General features: G+C 40.9%; 1 protein-coding gene across 6 annotated transcripts in view; it reads right to left on the reverse strand.

Moving 5' to 3' along the window:
• EHBP1 (EH domain binding protein 1) overlaps window positions 1-20,282 on the reverse strand; it is a 204,652-nt gene that overhangs the window by 143,649 nt on the left and 40,721 nt on the right. For all 6 annotated transcript variants that reach the window (XM_063391613.1, XM_063391615.1, XM_063391611.1 and 3 more), the window contains exon 5: window positions 15,387-15,440. In XM_063391613.1, coding sequence (XP_063247683.1) covers window positions 15,387-15,440 — 54 coding nt within the window. The remainder of the gene's footprint in view (window positions 1-15,386; window positions 15,441-20,282) is intronic.

Genomic DNA, 20,282 nt, shown 5'->3' on the forward strand with positions numbered 1-20,282 from the left:
CGCTCTGTTCCTTAAATTGGCTTAACCAGCAGCATCTGCAGCACTTTAATTAATTACAGCAATTGGCGTACCTTAAAAGTAGATGCACAGATCTGAAACGATAATGCCCCGTGAGTAATAATTGTAAACTAGCATTAAACCTAAATAAAAACTAGGGTATACTGTTGGGCTTCAACAGAAAACAAGCTTCAACCTAGTAATTATTATTGTCTTCCCAGGTTCACCAACAGATACTACAATTCTACGTGACACTTTACATCCAATTAGCTCAGGAATGCAGAAGCTCACAACACGTACAGCAAAAATCTGTTCGGGTTTGATGTTATCCAGTCAAAATTTGCTCAGGCACCTAAATTTGGGGTCCCTTGAAAGATAAACTCTGAGTTAAAATCATAACAGAGACTGATTACCAGTGTTTATTTTTAGTACGCTCCTTATAAAGAAATACAGAAGCCAGACATCACAGTAAGCTCAGAAAGAAGTTCTTTTGACAGCCATTAGCTTTGCTTCAGCAAAAAAAAATCCACAGGCACTGTACATAAATGTGGATTTATTTTCTTTCCTGGTATCTGCAGCTCTAAAATACAGAAGAATTACATGGAAAAAAATCAGAGACAAGAAGTTGAAAAATTCTTTTTTTCCTTTTATGCTCAGTGACTTGAAATCTTTACTTAGAAGAAAATAATTTTTAAACCCTGACAGTGAAATCCATGTACACATCCCAGAAAAATCTAAAAGCTGTTCTTCATACCACTTCCAGCCAGAACACAAAACACTATCAAGATTTGTTGTGACTTGCTTCTGTACAATTTTTGGTTTAAAGACAGATTTTATGTTTAATTAGCACCATGCTGCAAAATGGGACACAAGAGTTTTAATCAGGCATCTTGAATGTAATGGAAGTTTAAAAATTTAAGTAGCTCAATGCTACCAAATTAATCAAATCTGATCCTCAAATTCACAGCTAATTTAGGGGTCAGAATATCTGGTATAAAGGCCATTACCAAACCAAATTTGAACTCCCCACTTATCAAACACAGGTCTTTTATCTTTCACAGCCGTGTGAAAAATGAAGCACAGCTTTCTTGACTCTAGTAAAGATGTAAAGTTCTGAATATATTTTTAACCCGAGGAAACTCAAAACCAAAGACTCGACTAAGGGATGACTGGTTTTAAGTTGCAAAAACTTTAACCATCTAGTAAAAATAGATGCTGCCTTTGTGCAATGCTGTCCCTTGCCCATTTCTGAAAGCATGACTGTTCTCCTTGTAACTCACAGAACCCACACGGAGGCACAACCTCAGCAAGGCACAGTGCAAGCCCGAACAGCTAAAATACCTGATGCAGCAGCAAAAACCAAAACCAGCAATCTCATGTAGCAACTCACACCACAGAGAAATGCAAAAGGCAGCCAGAGGAGAAGAATACCTTTTTTAAAGCAACAAAACCAATGAGTGTGTTTATATACCCTGTGCCTACCGTGTCTGGGCTGTGCAGACAGCAGTGGAGCTTCAGTGTTATGTGTAATTTTAAGGCATGAGTATCTGTGCTCAGAAATACTCTGATAACATGTCTATCTTGGATGTACAGAAAACAACTGCATGCACAAATAAACTGATACAGTCAATGTAATGATGTTCATGCCCTGAGTACCCATTTATAAATCCCAATCTAGAAACAATATGTGCTACTAAAGCACCAGCCTCTGAGGAAAAATGGCCACAATAAAGGAAGAATTAAAAAAAAAAATCATAATTCTTATCTAAGACTGATACTTATTCCACACAGCCACCCGTTTCTGATGGAGAGGGATCACAAGCGCACAACACAAGTTATTCGTTGGCTAAATATCATCCCGAAATGCTGGGATATAAAGGTTGGAAGGATTAACACAAAAGGTCCCACTCCAAGACAAATGTCTCCTTCATAGTTCAGTTCACAGCCATCACCACTGCTCAGTCAGGCCTGCGATCCCCGAGCGCTGGGCAGATACCTGCTAACCAAACACGCCAGGGACTTGGAAAACCTCTTGTTGACACTGGCAGTTTTTTAGAGGAGGTTTTAATTACCACCAGGGAGAAACAGACTTTTTCAAACACGCAAAGATCCCAAATAGTTTCCGCTTCAAATCTCAGCACTTTCTGAAACAACTTCCGCGGAGGAATTACGAAGCTGCCAGGCTGGCATGATTCACACGCCGCTTCCTCCCTTCTCCACAATCAGTCTCTCACCTTTTCCAAGCAAAAAAAAAATGCCAGACATGGAACAACTCCCCCCCTGGTTTTAAGTTGCTTGCAGAAGCCTTGCACGATTTAATTGCACATTTACAGAGGCCACTTTTCAAAATAAATGCAGAGAAATTAATTAATTAGCATGCACTAAAACATATTCGGGTCTGGTGTAACAATAAAATCTCTTTGTGATTTTCCAACAAACCGTAAGTTTTAGGGGAAAAAATGCTATTGCAATTAATATTTCTAAATATATATTTAGATTTAAACATTCTTCTCTAATAATTACACTCTTTCACGTGGCCTTACATTTAAGAAACTATCTGAACTGTGCTTATCTTCTTTTATTTTCAGCAATACACTACAGCATGAAAAATAAGATTTCTAAAGGAGAAAGGGCTGAATTTTAGTGCTGAATATTTTATCCTTACTGGATGGTAATTTTTCTACTCCCTCTACTGGCACACATTAAAAGCAAGTAAAGAAAAATCTGAAGGGCATTGTAGCTTGTAAAACATAACGAGAAAATATTTTTGTAAACTCAAAATAATTGTTTGCACAGCTCGGCAAAACATTCTTAAATCCTGGGGACTTCAAAGCCATCAACAAGTTTTTGGGAGATTTCTTAATTGCAAAAATTAACTGAGCACCTCAAAAAAAATCATCCTGGCCACTTTGTGTTAGAATTAGTATCAAGTAGTCCCATTACCTGTCACTGCTCTGATCAAAATGATCTCATTCCTCAAACATACTCTATGGCTAAAAGACCTGAAGAGTGATCTATGGAATAGAAATCTACATGATTACCACAAGTCTACATAAATAAGCAAAAATATCCTGAGCTTAACGAGTTGCTACTTAAATGTTAGACAGTGCTCTGTGAACCATTTTATATTAAAATTGGATAGTTCTAAACATCACACATACAAGAAGTATTGTTTGACACAGTGCCATTTTGATGATAAATTGCAATCTACAGCTCAAATAATTCTAGCCAGGGATTAACATTTCAGAGGCTGAGCCAGAGATTATGTGTGTGGATCTTGAATTTCATCATCTCCCTTCGGCACAATACCTCATTCTTCCTTTTTTCATCTATTCTCTCATGAAGGGTCAGGAAAGCTTAGCCTTGCTGTTTCATTCATTTCATCTCTACATTAACCAGATACCTTGCAGTCTTTAGTTCTTACATGTTATTCCATTACAAATACTACAGCCCCACTGCACTGTGCTCCGGCTAATGAGCCATGTACCAAATCAAAGGCTGCCATCAAGTGGTTGTAGCACTCTGCCAGCACTATGCAAAGTTAGTGTTCTGCACGGGCTTTCACCAGGACACACTGCTCAGGGTGGATTAAACTCTGCCCTGATTTAAAGCTTTGGGGAAAATCCAGATGCTAAGAGATGGCGGTCACACACCATTTCACTTCCTTCCTTTCAAATTCCAAGGTCCAGCCTAAGAGCTTGCACCACCAGGCAGAAGATGCTCCTGCTTCTCGCCAGTCTGGATCAGCAGGCTTCAGAACCTCTGCCATCACACTGCTCCATCACTGTGCACCAGTGGAGACCAGCCTTAATAACCAGTCAAAAGATCCTCAGCTAGCAGAGGGACCAGAAGGGTGTCACTGAGGGGGGTTCCACACAAGATGGGGAGAATAAACACAGCTTCTTGTGCCACCATACCCAGTTTCAAATCAGGCTGCATTAGAGATTGCTAATCTCTGCTCATACTGAACTTGAAGACAATGTGAGAGTTCCTTGTTGCAGTGATAGTGATGAACACCTTCAGCACCTTCAGCATTACGCAGCGATTTGAAGCAACCATGCCCTGATGGATGATTCTTCAGCACAAGCACTCCTGTATTGCCACATACATCTAAAGCACAGCCTGATACTCCAACTCATCTCTGCCTGACGCGTAGAAAAACCAACCAACCAACGTAAAACAAACTTCCAAAGAATCGCAGATTCACCAAATCAAGTGATTTGGCAAGGTGGGGAAGGACCCTAGTAGGGATCATCTAGTCCAACCCCAGTGTTCAAGCAGGGTCCCCTTAGAGCATGTTACTCAGGACGTTGTCCAGATGAATGTCCATCTCCAGTGAGGGAGACTCCACCACCTCTCTGGGCAACCCTTCTGGCACTTAGTCACCATCACAGTAAAGCTTTTCCTCCTCATGTTCAGGCAGGGCTTCCTTTGTTCCTGTTTCTGCTTGTTGCCTCTCATCCTGTTGCTTGACACCAGCAAGAGGAGCCTGGCTCCATCCTCCTGACACCCTCCTTCAAACACACATGGGTAAGAACCCCTGGCAGTCTTGTTCAGCCTCAACAGGCCCGGCTCCCTCAGCCTCCCTCTAACTGAGGTGTTCCACAGCACCTCCACCGCCCTCCTGTGGGTTCACTCCAGGACTCTCTTGTACAGAGGGGCCCAGAAGGGGACACAGGACTCCAGATGAGCCCTCTCCAGGACTGAGAAGAGGGGCAGAATTACCTCCCTCAACTTCCTTCTTCTCACTTTTCAGTACACCAAGACAGATTTTCTTGTTCCCCCCAATGAAAAAAGAGTGGTGTCTTTCTAAAAACTGTGGCAATTTTGTTACTAAAGGAAAAAAGCTTTCCACATGCCATGTGACACAGAGAAGTTCTGCATGGTAGAGATGAGACTAAAGATTACCCAGATCATGTCCATCCACAGCGTGACTTGCAGCAATTCAGCTGTCACTTAAAATTACACCTTCCATCTTGCAATGAAAATACCAAGAAAATATGATTTGAATGTAATTGATGAAGACAGACACAAGTCTCCTCATTTCTGGAAGGGTTTGGCTCTGAAGTATAAAAAGCTGCAGAGCCATGCTCTCCCTGCTGCCCACAGTGCCCGACCATCCAGTCTCCCCTGGCCATTGCCATTAGCCAAGTCTTGCATCCTGGACTTCTCAGTTTCATGGAGTGATATAAAAAAGGAAAGCAAATACTGGAATAGTAGCATTGGGGGGGAAAAAAAAAAACAAAACCCAAACCAAAACAACAACCTAGGAGTGAGGAACAGAGGTGAAAAGGTAAAGCTTTTTTTCAGATACGGGTATCTTCTTTTTGTATTCTTTTCAGAATTTAGTTAGCACTCGGAAGTGGAAAGCACTACCAAATCTCACATTTCAAATAACTTCTCATTCTTCAACAGGAAAAAAAAAGGCAAATATACTAACTTTCATTTCAGGGATCTAATTTATAGATAAAAATAGGAGACAATTCTTCACATGATTTTCAAGATCACTTCTGGTTTGGTAAGTACTGTATGTGTTCTTTGAATTTTGTGCTGTGCTCTCCTGTGGCTGGAGACTGTTTCATGGAGTTGTTCTGCTTTAGGGAGGAAAGCTTTAAGAGTTTCTTTAATCTTATCCCTTGCCAAGCAGAATACTCTTATAGTATAAGTCATTAGAACTATATTATAAAAACTGAGTCTTTAAAGAAACTCTCTGAAAACTAGTAAGTGTATTTATTTTCAGCAGGTGAAGCCCTCAGAGTCAGACACAACTGTTTTCTATCTCAGGCTATGCTGCACAGGGTATTAAAACAAACCTGGGATGAACTTCCAAACCATCAGAGCAGAGAATTTCCCCAAATCCTGGCCCATTTTCTCCCATACTCCATGGCACTCATGACTATCCACCCATGGGGCAGATCTTTGAAGGCCTTCCCAGAAATCTCTGTCCTGACTCTAAGCAGGGGCAGACTGCACTGAGAACTCATAGCAGACAGAGCAACAACAGCATGCTTTCCTTAGAATCCAAGGGAAAGTCAAAATTCTCAAAAGCTGTTGTAACAGGCCTGAAGGAAGAAAAAGGAGTGAGAAGCTGGAGAAAATCATCCTCCTCTGTTCCCCTCCTAGACTGCAAAAATTAGGCCAGAACCAGGACATACAGACCACTGTGCTCAGAACAGCAACCTTTGAGTTCAGGGATGCAACTCTGTATGAGTCATACATTTGGGAAAAATTCAGTTTAGTCTTATGTTTATGCTAGTATGTGGAAACAGAGAAAACACTGATAAGTTACTAAATGCCCTATACAGCATTATTCAATACCATGTTATTCAGGCAATCTTTTCAGCCAAGACTCAGGTTGCCACCATACTTAAGCTAAACCAGAAAAAGTTCATTTCTACTGCCTATCTCAAAAAAGATTCAAAAAGCCACTTGGCTCAGATACTGATAATGCAAAACAATGAGAAAGCAGAAACTTCACATGAAAAACACAATATGATGGTGTAGCATCAATTCAGAATGAAGAATGTGCTGGGAGGGAAATGAATGAAATGGGATCAATTAAGTTATGGAGGTCAATTAATTTCTATTATATTAAACTCTATTAAGACAGCTAACAACCAAAGATAAGAAGCTGAAAGAAATAACACTCAGAGCTATTACACTGCCAGATGGTTTTCCTAATAACAAGGGTTTTCAGGAGGCCAGAACTCTTATTTTCCTGTCAGCTGGCTATAGTTCTGCTGGTGGCCACTATTTTTAAATAATATGCTCTCAGTTAAATTACAACCACTTGCATGTACAATCCTATCCAGTTACTTAATGCAGAGCTACATTTTACACAATAATGGATATTTTAATTCTTTTTTTGACACATATTTCCATACCTTGAGCACATGCAATTGCAAGGTATTATCTCAAATCAACCAAAATATTCAATTTGACTCCCAGATTATCTGCCTTTGAAGGTGAGTTACGTCAAAAAATATTTTTCATTAAATGCATTGCCATTTTTTCCATTTTCCACACTGAATATTTTGTACTACATGGCAATAGCATATGATGCTGTTTTAACACCGTACAGCTATCAGGTCAAAAATGAAATTTATCCATCATAATGCTGCCCCAGACAGTGTTATTTTACATAATGATATTCTGAACCACATCAAGAGCAAACACATAGCCGTGACTGTATGGAGACGTAAAAACACACTCAGACACATAAAACCAGAAAAAAATGTGGCAAGCTGAACAAGCTCAAAAGCAAAATACTTTTCTATTAAAAGGCAAGTTGCTTGGCTCAGCTTATGCCTGGAGTATGATTAGAACCCCACTGTAAAACAATTACCAAGACACTCTCATGTATTTGATGTCTGAAAGAGAAACGACCTCATGCAGACTGCGGCTCTTGCATGTGCTGGCCAGTGTATTTTACTGCTGATTTTCTATGAATAAACATATGCTCAGAGTGGCTGAAAAACACTGCTGGTTTTAAACACACCTAATGCAGTATTAGAGGTTTGCTTCCAAAGCTGTCTGCCTTGTTTATCAGCTTCCCCCCTCCAGCTGGCAAAGGACACCACTGACAGCAACTCCCATCAGCTGCCTTGTACAACTGGGCTACAGGAGACAGATTCTTCTAGCAGGAAATAGCCTCCCCTCAAACACCCCAACAAAATGGTTGTGGGCAATTTAGAAAGCAGTTGTACTTTACTGCTGTGAATCAATAACGACTGTATAAATTAAATGTTGCCATGTATGTTACTGTACTGCACTTTGTGAGACACAAAGCCACAGCCTCAGGCCCAGGATGCTCTGCCTGGCGCCCAGGGGCCTCCTCTTTCCAGCTGCCACTTGCAAGACCCTCCCACGTAACTGTAGCATAAATACCAGAAAATGAGATGTCTCCTTCACCAGAAAACGTTCAGCTGAAATGTTGTAATATAGTTTCCAGAACTGCCATAGCATCTGCCAGATTATATTTGATATAGATGCCCTTAATGCAGCTATTAGCACAGCATAGGAAACAACACAGTTTGGGCATTGCACTTCATGTAGGAGATGAAGATTAAATAACAAAAGAAAATTCTCATAACTGTTTTTGAAAAAACACAGTAGAGAAGAGTTTGATGGACTCACATTTCTTACTCATTCAGGACAGAAAAAGCCATTAAAAGTGTAAAAAGTTAATTAGATATTAGGAGTTGTTTTAACAATTTCACTAAAATTCTTATTTAAGTAAGATTTCTGGCATCTCTCAGCTCTGCTTTGATAGGTTATGATGTATTAATGACAGAAAGGATTCACAGTGGCCCTAAATCCAGGTCTGGGCACAGTCTTGTTTTGGTCAGAAGGAAAATGACATTGCAGGCAGTAAGTTGTATGTCCTAAGTGAACACTAACAGGCCTTGCCTGGGGATACAGGAATGGCTTCAGGTCAAAACATCAATTAATTAACGATGTTGTTCAGAAAAGTTAATGGAGCTCTTGCCCTCACAATGCCTGCCTGGAACCAGGGCCACGTAGAGGGGAAAACACCCAGAGACTCTCACACCTTCCTAGTGTAACACCTGCCCTATACACAGGTGTTTTCTTGTCCTACAGCATTTGGTGTAAAATTTCTCCAGCAGAGCTCAAGTGTGCAATCCCCTCCCACTATCTTGTGTACTTTTCAGAAAGATGCTGAATCCAAGGGGATTGTTGAAGTAGGGGACTCCTGTAGGGTCAGTGGGGGCACACAGGGGAGTCACCCACCCTCAGACACCCCAAACCAGAGTGACCTACTCTGTGCAGAAGCTGATGCCTTGGGAAGGCTGTCCTGGAACAGAGACTGGGCAGAGCTAGAGAATAAAGTGGGGATTTATTGAAAGGCCTCCAGGATACACCTTGGGCAGGACAAGAGCCTGGCCAGGGCTACACCAAAGGTGGACTAAGAATGGTCACAATATGGACAAACAGTCACGAAGTCTCACATTTTTATAAGTTTTGGTCCCTTTGTATATTGGGGTTTAATTGCCCAATTACACCTTCAGGTTGTGAGGTCCCATCCTTCTTGTTCCTCCCTTCAGTCCACCCTTGTTTGTGCTTTTGGGGCTGAAAGTTGCCCTTGGTGTGCAGCAGGAAAAGGATTTGTGTCCCTGCTCTGTGCAGAGCTGAGAGACCCTGACTGTGAGCTCAGAGCTGCACCCCTGGGCAGCACAGAGCCTGAAAAATGTGAGAGCTAAAACTTAAGGCATCAAAGCCTCTCTCCTGGTCCTTTCTGGAGTCAGGACTCAGCCCCTGATCGTATTTCAGTTAAAACTGCCCAGAAAGGCCATAATGGAGCACAGAAGGAACAACAATGGATTACTGGAAAAGCACAGGATCAGGCCTCCAAGAAACATTTCCTACTCTGGTTCCTTTACAGCCAGAGCAGCCAATCAAGACAACAATTTCTGCAAGTTTTGCTCCAAAGGCCTAATCTCAGAGATTTCTCAACTAGAACAAAGTGCTAAATATTTAATGTAAGCAAAAACTAAAAGTAAAACAGGTTTTCTGAATCTCTATTACATTTAAAGCAGAACAAGAGTGAGACAGCTGACAAAGCAGCATTTAATTCCTAGCTATATCTAAACCAGAATACTCAGCCTAATTTACACAGGCAGCTAGTCACAGTTCACATAATCACACACAGCAGAATATGACAGGGGAATTAAAGGACCAGGAAGGCATGTCTGAACTATGAGCTATTCTAAATATATTAAATGCAGGCATTTAATTCAGAAAAAAACTTAACCCGGTCAATTATTATTTTAAGCAAAAAATTACTTCAAGCAAAAAATACAAAACGAATGGATAGAGAAGCTTTTACTACTGTGTCTCAAATAAAGGAAATAGCCAATTTAAACTTAAGCTGTCACATGCTACAAAGATGCACTAGAAGAGATACCTAAGATTCTGTAATAAATTCTGATATAGCAACTGATCAGCAGGTAAGGTACTCATCCTGTTCCTGTGTCTGTCTTTTCCCCAGGTTCTTGCAGCAAATGGCATCAGCAGCATTCAGAATTTCAATTCCCTACGCTATGCTGGTATTTGCTTCCCACCTTCTATTTCCAGGAACAAGTGGGAAGATCAGGCTTGGGCTTTCATTCAGATGTAGGGCAGAACCTGCCCCTGCAGTGGCAGTGTTGCAGCAGTACTGTGGTAGAACATATTCAACCATTCAGTAAAAAAATATGATTTACCAAAATCCTGGGCTAATTACTGTTCCTATTCAAATGTGTTATTTCTCTAAAAGCTTCCTCTTGAAAACAACATATTCAGAGCTATATCTGATGAAAATTTAACTTTTTTGCTAATACCTCATTTTATTGCTTAAAATTGGTCTCCTTTAAGACTAGAAACAAATTCATTTATTTCTATGTCCCATCACCTACCTACCCTCTCTTTCCCATTACTTTCACCTTATTTATCACCTTTATTTGTAGGGTCACGCCAGGCATTTTAAGAGATAGAAATAATCTCCCCAAACATGTGAGTGATAAAACATGCTCCAGGGCATTCAAAATGAGAAATCACCATAAGCAACCATGATCCAGAATTTCAGAGGCAACAGGGGGAAGGGTGGACTGAGGGATGACAACCACAAAAGAACACACATGTACCAATAAAATGAAGCTGGATTATGTCAATTGTTCTGTAATATTTTCTAATGTTTCTTGTATTTTGAGGGTTTGCTGATATTTGAGTGGGGGTCAATTTAGAACTCTCTCTAGGCTGGGGTTCCTAAAGCTACACAAGAAGGACAGACAGAAGGAAAAGTCAGATTTTTTTCAGGTTAAACTCGTTACTCTTTGTAACTTGTCCCTGAAGACCAGCATGAACAGCAAACTCTAGACTGCTTTTTCCTCTCATTCCACAAGTTTCAGTGGGTCTATTCAAACAGGCATCATTTAAAAACAGTGTCTAAAAGGCCATCAAATCTTTTTTGAAGCCTCTCTAGAAAGGCCAGATGCAGAAGTCAGTCCAGTTTCCAAGATCTCCGTATAAGAAGAGCCTGGAAATCGTGCCTGGAATGCTTCCCCAGGCAGGTGACAGTGCAAGCAGAGCTGGGCACAGCCAGCTCCTGAAAGCCAGGGGCAGCAGGAGCAGAGCAGGACACTGAGCATTCACTCACATTAATGACTCCATGGAAAGAGAACGCTAACGACCTGCTAATGCAATCCTGGGAAGTGAAATCCCACGTGTAAGGGGTCGATTAGTCAGAGGCCAGAAGGAGGGAGCCGCCAGCCACACGGACAGAAGACACTCTTCTCCAGAGCTGTAACTGCTCAGAAAATGAAGAGCAGCCTGAAGTGCATCAGCAAAGAATCAGAGTGATTCCCCACAATGGAGCATTGGAAAAGGCTGGCTGACAGTGCTGCAGAGCCCACCTTAAAGTTTTTTGTCAAACTGTTTAGGCGAGTGTTTGTCTGGAATTATGTTGCCTTGAGGCAACACTACAAGAAAGGTGAGGCTGCCTCCAGCAGCTCCAACTCACAGGAATCTATGAGCAAACTACAGGTGGGGTATCTTTCTACATTCATCTGCCAAATCAGTAGGTCTGGAATTGGCAAAGACAAAGTTTTCATAGGCCTGCCACATAAAAAGAGGGCTCCAGTTTGTGTCAGGAGTAGCAGCAATTGCTGTCAGTGCAATCTCCTACTGGGAAGGGCTTGCTCACCACAGCCCTGAGCCCTGGGAATGACCTATGTTCAATGGTGAAACATAAACACAGGAGGGAAGATAGAGAAGCCTACTGTGAACTTTAGAATATATTACTATGCTATTAGAGACACAAACATGGGCTCAAAAATATTTTTGACAAAAAGCTGGGAAATTTGTTTCACAGTCTGTGCATTTTCAAGTGGGAAAACATTCCATGACTCTTTCAGTTTCATTAAGAATGTAGGAAGCAACTGTCTACAAAACTGCCAGCATACAAGTAAACATTATGGTTTGTCTTCAGTGGATGTTCTTATGTAATTTTCCATGCTTTGAGCATGCCAGGAAGCAAAATGACATTTTTCCATCGCTTCAGACACCTTTATTTGGGACAAAGTTCTTGTACCTAGAGCCAGTGAAAGCTTCCACATCTTTGGACCAATTTAAACCTCCTCTCTCCTATCCCTTTCTCATTCCATCAGGTAAACAATCTGCAGAGACCAAGAAACACAGCCCAAAATTTCAGGTCAGCTGAACTCTTGTCAGAGGTGCAGTCTTTGTTTCAAAAGTGCTCTCCCTGCTGGCACCTCTGTGGGGACACTCATTGAGCTCAGACAGAGAAAGGAACCAAGTGTGGAAACAACATATATTCGAGTTTCTCACAGAAGCAAGGAGAGAGAAAAGTCACTTACTAGAGCAAGGGGCTTATAAAATGGGAGGCAACTCATCCTTGTTCTTTAAGGGGAATAGGCAAAATACACTGAACACCAGTCCGTAAGATTCTGAAAGCCTGTTACCACTCTGCACACGGGCAAGTCTTAGTTATGAATTTCTTGCTCTCCTACTTGCAACGGCCAACCTGAACACCCAATGTTATTATTCAGTAGAACATAGAAAACACCAAAAGAATTCCAAGAACTGCCTCATGAAGTAAAAGCAGATAATCAATTACACAGAATGTGGTTAAAGAGAGATGAAATTCGAGACAAGAAAGTTATCAGTAAATATACACAGAACACAGCTGTGAAGGAGATGAAGACATGGGAAAGGCTGATGGAAAATGAATACCAAGAATTAAACAGTAAGAAAGTGCTCTATGATCAAACTATTTATGGATTATACAGTAGATTACAAAGTTCACCTACTAGAATAAAATACAGAGTGACTAGGGCAACAAAAATACAGCAAGAAAAAAAATCTACAATAGTCAAGGTGATGGATCATGAAGTAGTGTACATATACCCCAAACAAGAAAATAACCACAAAAACCCAAGTATCTTGCTTCGTTTTCATTCACAGTATGGCTTTCTTGCACATATCACCTCATCACTACTTAAAAATCCCTCTGAAAGTGCAGAATAAACTTGTTTGGAATTTGGTAGCATCTGCCTGCAAGGCATGAAACTGCAGCTGTGTATCTCTCCTACCTGGTCTTTGCTCAGCGATACTGATGCATAACAAAATTATTTTGGAGACTGACTTTCAATACAAATTAAAGAAACAAACTCAAATTTTTTAGCAGAATGCACATAGCTTCACAAGTAAAGCACACCCCTAATCTCTTCAGACTTCAGTATTTTGTGTTCTGAGTGTTGCTGACCATAGAGGAAGGGAAGCTCTGCAGGCTCTCAGGGCAGAGAACATCCCTGGACAAAACAGAAAAGATCCCAAAGGACTCTGAATGTCCCCCTGCTTCCCACAGGTGACCTGCTCTGGTCAGGTTAATGACAGATACATTGTTGAAAAACCAGGCACATGACACTTCAGGCCCCAAGGGTGTGAATGCCTCTAATTTAAGGAGTGAGGGGAAGAACCTCCCACCTCCCTGGCTGCCCTGTTTCTAACAGGGAGCTGTTCCATCCTCTGGAATGTCAGCCAGCCATTGGAACATTTGTCACTTGCTCGAACCCGTGAACATGTTTCCATCCACCACTAAGTGGAGCTGTTAGCCTGGGAAAAAAGTTTCTCCAGCTCTTCCAGCATTAAAAAAAAAAAACCAAAAAAACAGGGAGAAAGAGGTGATTGAAAGCAGCCGGTTTTATAGTTTCTTTAGCTCTCAGTAATTTTTGCAGTAAAATTATAAAATATATTATTCTGAAGACACTATTTCTATCGCCTCCAATCAAAGATTAAACACCTACCTACCGGTGACTATTTGGCAGTTCTTGTGGGAGGAACTAACAGCACAAATGAGGTTGTGGAGAAGTGCCCAGAGAACAGAAGATTGCCCTGCACAGCCCAGGGAGGGTGGGAGGCAGAGAGCAAGAACAGCAGCAGCAGGTCTGCTGCCTCCTCCACATGGAACACACTGACATGGAAAGAGGGCAGGACACAAACTCAGCCTACATGCCCCATATAAAACCCTGGAAAAAATCACCTGCAACGTCACAGGAAATCCAGCTATACCCAGAGGGGCTGGCTGAGAAATGCACTGACATTGTTTTATCTAGAGGTACTTGAACGGTGACAATTGGGCATGGAGACTTCCCCGATTAAAATAAACTACGTGAGAAAGAAAAGGCAACTCCAGGAAACAGTAACTAAACTGTGTTTTGTGTTAACAAGTGTCATAAGTGAAAATAGAAACTTGACATTTAAAACAAAAGTATAAATAAAGCACTTTGCTTTCAGTCCTTCTGAATGTTCAGTTACTGGTGATATGAATAAACCTTAGATTTAGACATTCAAATCATTTTCCAATATTGACAACAAAAAGAAGCATTTTCAGGTAAAAAAAGGTATCGTACAAAATCCATTGCTTCCCCATACTTCAGTGCTACATGGTACTACTTGGTAGAAGAGCAGTTTCTTTCTTGTTGAAAAACAACATGAAAAAATAAATCATGTTACTGCAAAACAGTCCATAAGGAAGCTATATTAATGAGGAATAAACCCTTTAAAATCTATTTGAAGACCAAGTTTCTTTCCCAAGAAAGCCCCAGGTAAAGCAGCTTGCCCTTTTTCCAGCCCAGGCAGCCCCAGAGCAGAAGCTGCTGCCCAGCACAGAGAAGGGAAAGGAAAAAAGCACTTCACGAAGCACTTGCTGTGTGACACGTCAAGCACTGCAGCTTGGCAGAGCCTGCTGTTTGTACAGCCCTCAGGAACTCGGCTCTCCGTGGGGTTCTGGGAGCTCCTGGCTTGGAGGAGTCAGGGACTCCCAGGAGGGTTTTCACGGGGTGCCCCTGGATTCCCTCGCAGGGGGATCCCAGGGAGCAGTTTCACACTCCTCACTGCACAGCAGGGCCCACCTTTCCATCCTGTCCCAAATTCCCCCGCTCTGCTGTCCCCCAGAGGGTGGCAGCCAGCCCCAGAAGGGGCCACTTGGGACACACAGATATCATAACCCAGCCCTGGCTGTTCCCTGCCCTGCTCATACACAAATGATGTGTCACAGCCCATAAAACAGTGAGTCATGACCCAGCTCTGGCTTGTTCACTCCATTGCTCACAGCAAACTCATGCGAGGCAGACTGATGCTTACAGGGAAGGAATTTAAGCAGTGTAGTACAGCACTCCCCTCTCCTGTATTTTAACTGTAACATAACAATAGGTATTTTAGTAAGCCCTTGTTACTGCAGAGCTAGGATTTACAGTGGTTGAGCTGCTCAAATTTTATTCAAGACCTTTTCAGCATCTGGACACCTTTTAATCTTTATAAATTATTAAGTCTTATACGTATTAAAAAATAGTAACAACATTCCAGCTTACATTCTCTATGACAAACATCCATTCCTTGTCTTCAAACTCTTCAGCATGGGGATCCTAGAAAAACAAACCAGAGAATTAGAGTCTAAAAATAATCCAGGATGCAAGAGACTGCAACACAGCCAAGATTTTCATACACTCCAGATTATTTTTACCCACAGAAGATGCCAGAGGGAAATGCTTTAGCTAGGATGTAGGCTTTATGGGATGTCCACTATTTGGTGAACAAGTTGGGGTAAAACCGCCAGTGAGGATTTAACAGAGACCCCTGCAGATACAAACATGAGGTTGATGCTCATGAAGACCTGTAGTTCTGATTCCTTTCACACAGGAGAAAAAAAGTCTCTCTAATTCTCTAGTTCCACCTCCCAAATAAACACAACAAATCCAAATCTTGCAGATAACAGTGGAGGGAGCCACTTGCTTCCAGCTGGAGTGAGAAGATGCACGGCCCAACCTCCTCAGGCCCAGACTGTGAGCACAAGCAGAGATCCAAAGTCACAACTTCAGCACAGCACCTCCTTCCACTGCAGATTCCTTAAATGCTTATCCTGAGTTCACAACATTTCTATTGTATCACATGTGAGATCAGAAAACATTTTCACCAACAGGAAGAAATAACAATGAAGTTCATATATTTGGCGCTTTTTTAATTTAATGAGCTTTCAGTCTGCTGCTGGAGTGGTTTGTATTGTTGTCTGAAAGTAAAATAACAGTGGAGAAGACAGTAAGTCATTCCTCTCAAGCCTCTATCAAGGACCCTAGTTTTAACAAAATACTTTTTGTTTTAAAATAATTAATCATCCAGTCCGAGTTCTGAACAACTGCAGCAAAACTTCTACTGTGCTTGCAAAATAGATTCTCACACTAAGAGAATGTGTCTTGAGTCTTTCTTTTGACATGAAACCTGCTTTTGCTATACCTCAACTCTATCTTATTATTTCTTTGTACAGGAAAACACTCAATTACTCCTCTGCCTCTGATGTTTGTATGCTATAGGTGTTTGGAGATAAATGTCACTTGCACATCACCAGCATTTCCCAACATCATACATAAGGTCCATCAGCAGCTCAGTTTTCTTGCTGCTGTTTGGCAGCTGGTCCTGACACTACAGCAAGCACAGCAATTTCACCTTGCTGCTCTAAATTAAAATATCTAATCAAGATATTTTGCTCCTACCTTATATCCCTTAGTACCATCTTCCTTTTCTTTCCAGAATGCTACAAGCCTCACATTTAATCTTCTTGACTCATCTTATCTTAGTCTTTGCTTTAACCCTTGTTTTACTTCAGTTTTGCTTTGAAGTCAGACAGTGGGGAGAGGTAGTGTACCATTTTTTAATTAGTTCTCCTTGAATAGACAAAATATTTTGTAAGTAAGGAGCTTATAGTGCCAACAACCAGAGAATTTATTATTATTATTTATTTTTCCAGCACACAAAACAACTTTGGAAGTGTGCTCTTAAATAAACCTCCTCTTTGATGAACTATAATAACACTTCTGGGAGGAAATTATCCCACCTCCTCCTGCACATCCTTCCTCCAAAACCCAGCCAAGTGGCTTCCCCGTGCAGCCCTCCTGGAAAACACTTCCAGTGAAAGAATATAAGATGTTGCTAAAAACTTATGTCAAAACTGATGATTCATTTTTATACATGAATAAATCTTTCAAGAGTTTTTTTAAAAAACAGGATAATTTTAATACTGGAAATGAGTGTCAAAACATGCTGTACCAGTACCCACAAGGACAGAAGGGCAAGCAGATACATACAAAATTATACTGAGGTATCTCCGTGTTGCAATTAATGTCTTGTAAATATCAGATTATGTAATTATATCTCCATCACATTTATCAGGCTTGTGGAATTCTGCATTATGTAAATAAAGTACATGATACCTGCGGGTTTGGTGTATACTATATAAATTCTAAAGATGTAGCTTTCTGTAATCCAGCTATTAAATACTTAAAATTTTTAAGAGTTAACCTGGGGCAATTACCTTTCTGTTTAATTGCTTCCTTTGATACAGCGTGAAATGACATAATGAGATTTAATGGGATCATTAAACACTTTATGTTTTAATAAGATACTCCATAATAAGTGACTCAACTCTTAAATATTTCATCCTGCTCATTTTTTCCCCCCTAACTCCCCCAAAAGCTATTAGGACAAGCTTGCAGGCTGACCTAAAACTGCTTCCAAAGTCAGGGTCCAATATTTTTATCCCACGTAACAAACAAAACATTCCTTGTTTTGTTTCTGCAAGGCAATAATCTATAAAGTCAAATAAAGCTCTCTGTCAATAAAACTCACACCTCTGAGGAATGCAGAACCAGGTGCTCTGCTGAGTATTTCTGATCATCTGGCAGAGCAAAATAACACTGTATAATGCAAAGACTCCTTAATGTTCAACGTTTTAGCACACACTTGAAAGCAAGTTGTGAACACTTTAGGAAGATAAATGCAGTGTATTGCCCCAAAACAGCCCTTAAAAGCTTCAATGACTTCTCTAATGAACAGCCTTACCAAATGTTCAGAGAGTATGAAATATGCTGATGTATGAACACTTTGCATATGTGTAGGATATTTCAGATTTAAAGGCAAATCCAGATTTATTTTTTTTAAAGCCATGTTTCTTGCTAGTTTTAAAATGTCTCCAGAAAGAGAAAACCCTGAATCCTTTTATACACATAAGCCTCAGCATTTCTTCACATAAGTGGCTTCACTCTTCCACTAAAATGTTTTTATCAGAAGCCCAAGGAGCAGCATGGAGAGTCCTATTTCTAATTAACTTACAACTTTATTAGGTGGTTATGTAAGCAGATACTTGTATGATTATAGTTATAACACAGTTTCTCATATGATTATAGTTATAACACAGTTTCTATTGCAAACAACACGTTACATTTGGGGCTCACATTTCCTCATGTGGTCTCCATAACAGCTGATGTTTCTATAAATCTGGCTAATCTTTCATCTTGTTTTGGATTTGAATAAGCCTTCATTACTACAGAGCTAGGATTTACAGTGGTTCAGCTGCTCACATTTTATTCAAGACTTTTTCAGCATGTGGGCACCACTTAAAAAAACCACACCATCACATCCTTCCCTCACTGGCTAATCCACACTCTCCATTCTTTCCCCACATAAAACTCATGTGCTGTATCTAGCAAACTATTATTTGAGGACTATACAGGTGACTGTGCTTCAGGAAAAAATGCTATTCCAGAGAAGAATAACTCCAGGAGTAATGGTTATAGCAGCCTGTGGAATGCTCCAATACTCTAAGAAAGCACTCTCTGCCAAAAGGGCACACAAAACCTCACTTCACCTGCAAGCAGATACAAGCTGGGAATACCTAAAGTCAAGAGTTATAAAGAGATCTCATTTCCATTTCCCAAAAGTAAATGATAATGAAAATTCCCTAAAAAGATCAAGGAACAAATTGCCTCACACCTCGCAGTGACATGAGGGGAGTTGGCAAGGGATTTATTTTTTTTGGTAATGCATATTTGCTTCACCACTATACCACAGATGCAGAACTACACTCTATCCAACATTCACTATGGTTTCACCATGAATTGAAAACTGTAAGCATTAGGGCAAATGGATTGAACAGCTTGTTGCTCCTCCCCATTTTACTATGTAAAAAAAAAAATCATAATTTTTAATACCAAGACATGGGTCCCATTTTCCTGTCTCAGGCTGATGCTCTCTTTCAGCATCTTCAACCAAGTTTTAGAGACTCTTCTCTCTACCCTTTTTTCCTCTCTTTTTTGTCTCACAAGATGACCTTGGTGTGCCAAAAGTAACACTCAGGTAAGAAGCAAATAGTAGGGAACTGTGCAAGAGACAGGTCATCAGCTTTTCTTTGCAATTCCAGTCCTTAGCTTCTTTCTGTGACCCCATTCTGCCCATCCACATGCCAGCTACCCAAAAAGTCAACTCTTCTGGGCTTGGGAAGAGTAAAGGACATGTCAGACACATTTTTCTGCTCTCTGTTCATCAGTCCATCATGAACCCATTCTTGTCAAGGACTGGATCCTTTCTGCAGAGTACAAGGTGGTTTCAGACCACTGAAGAAAGGTAAACCTTCTCCAATAATTCAGGTTATATTCAGATTTATTTCTGTATTTCTTGTAACAGGAACAAAGGACATATCTGGGGACTGCTGCATTTCCTAATCAGCAACCTGAGTGGGTAGGGAAGATCTTCAGACTGTCAGTCCCTTCCTCCCTTCCTTCCCCATGCCTCCTCCCGAAGCGTTCCTGGTTTTTGAAGCTTGTCTTTCAATTAGATCACTTCAAACCAGCCCTAATCTTCAGTCTTTCTTCTTGGGGAATAACTGCTTAGGGACTGTCACAGTGAATCACATCAAAGGCTGACAGGGTGTGTGATCTCCCTTTACCAGTGACCTGCAGCAGATGCTCTGGGTACTCCAGCATCTGTCCTCAGCTTTTGTACTTGCCTGCTTGGAACTGCACAAGACTCAAAATCTGACCCAATTCTTGCTGCTTTCAATGCCGATTACAGAGGTCTGATTGGTCTAGAAAATCACATACAACTGTGATCAGCTTTAATTGGAGCTGCCAGAAAGCAGGGAGCTCTGAGGAGACCGGCAGAAACATCCCTGTGCATCACCACACCAAGCTCACACTTTCCTGTAAAGCCTCTGGGCTAGAAAGGCAACAAGCATTCAATGTCCCTTTTTTTTTTTTTCCATCTTTTTTTTAAAATTAGCCCCCCGCTAATCCTTTTTTTAACCATTTAATTTTTTGATGAGCAAATGTGCTTACTTCCCCAAGCTTATGATTTTATATCTGACACACAACACCTTGCCTAGGGAACGTGTTTTTGCTCCTATGGAATATTCTTCACAGTATCTGGTCATGCCCCTGGGC

This window comes from Prinia subflava, chromosome 2, assembly GCF_021018805.1.
Source record: "Prinia subflava isolate CZ2003 ecotype Zambia chromosome 2, Cam_Psub_1.2, whole genome shotgun sequence".
NCBI classification, from domain to species: domain Eukaryota; kingdom Metazoa; phylum Chordata; class Aves; order Passeriformes; family Cisticolidae; genus Prinia; species Prinia subflava.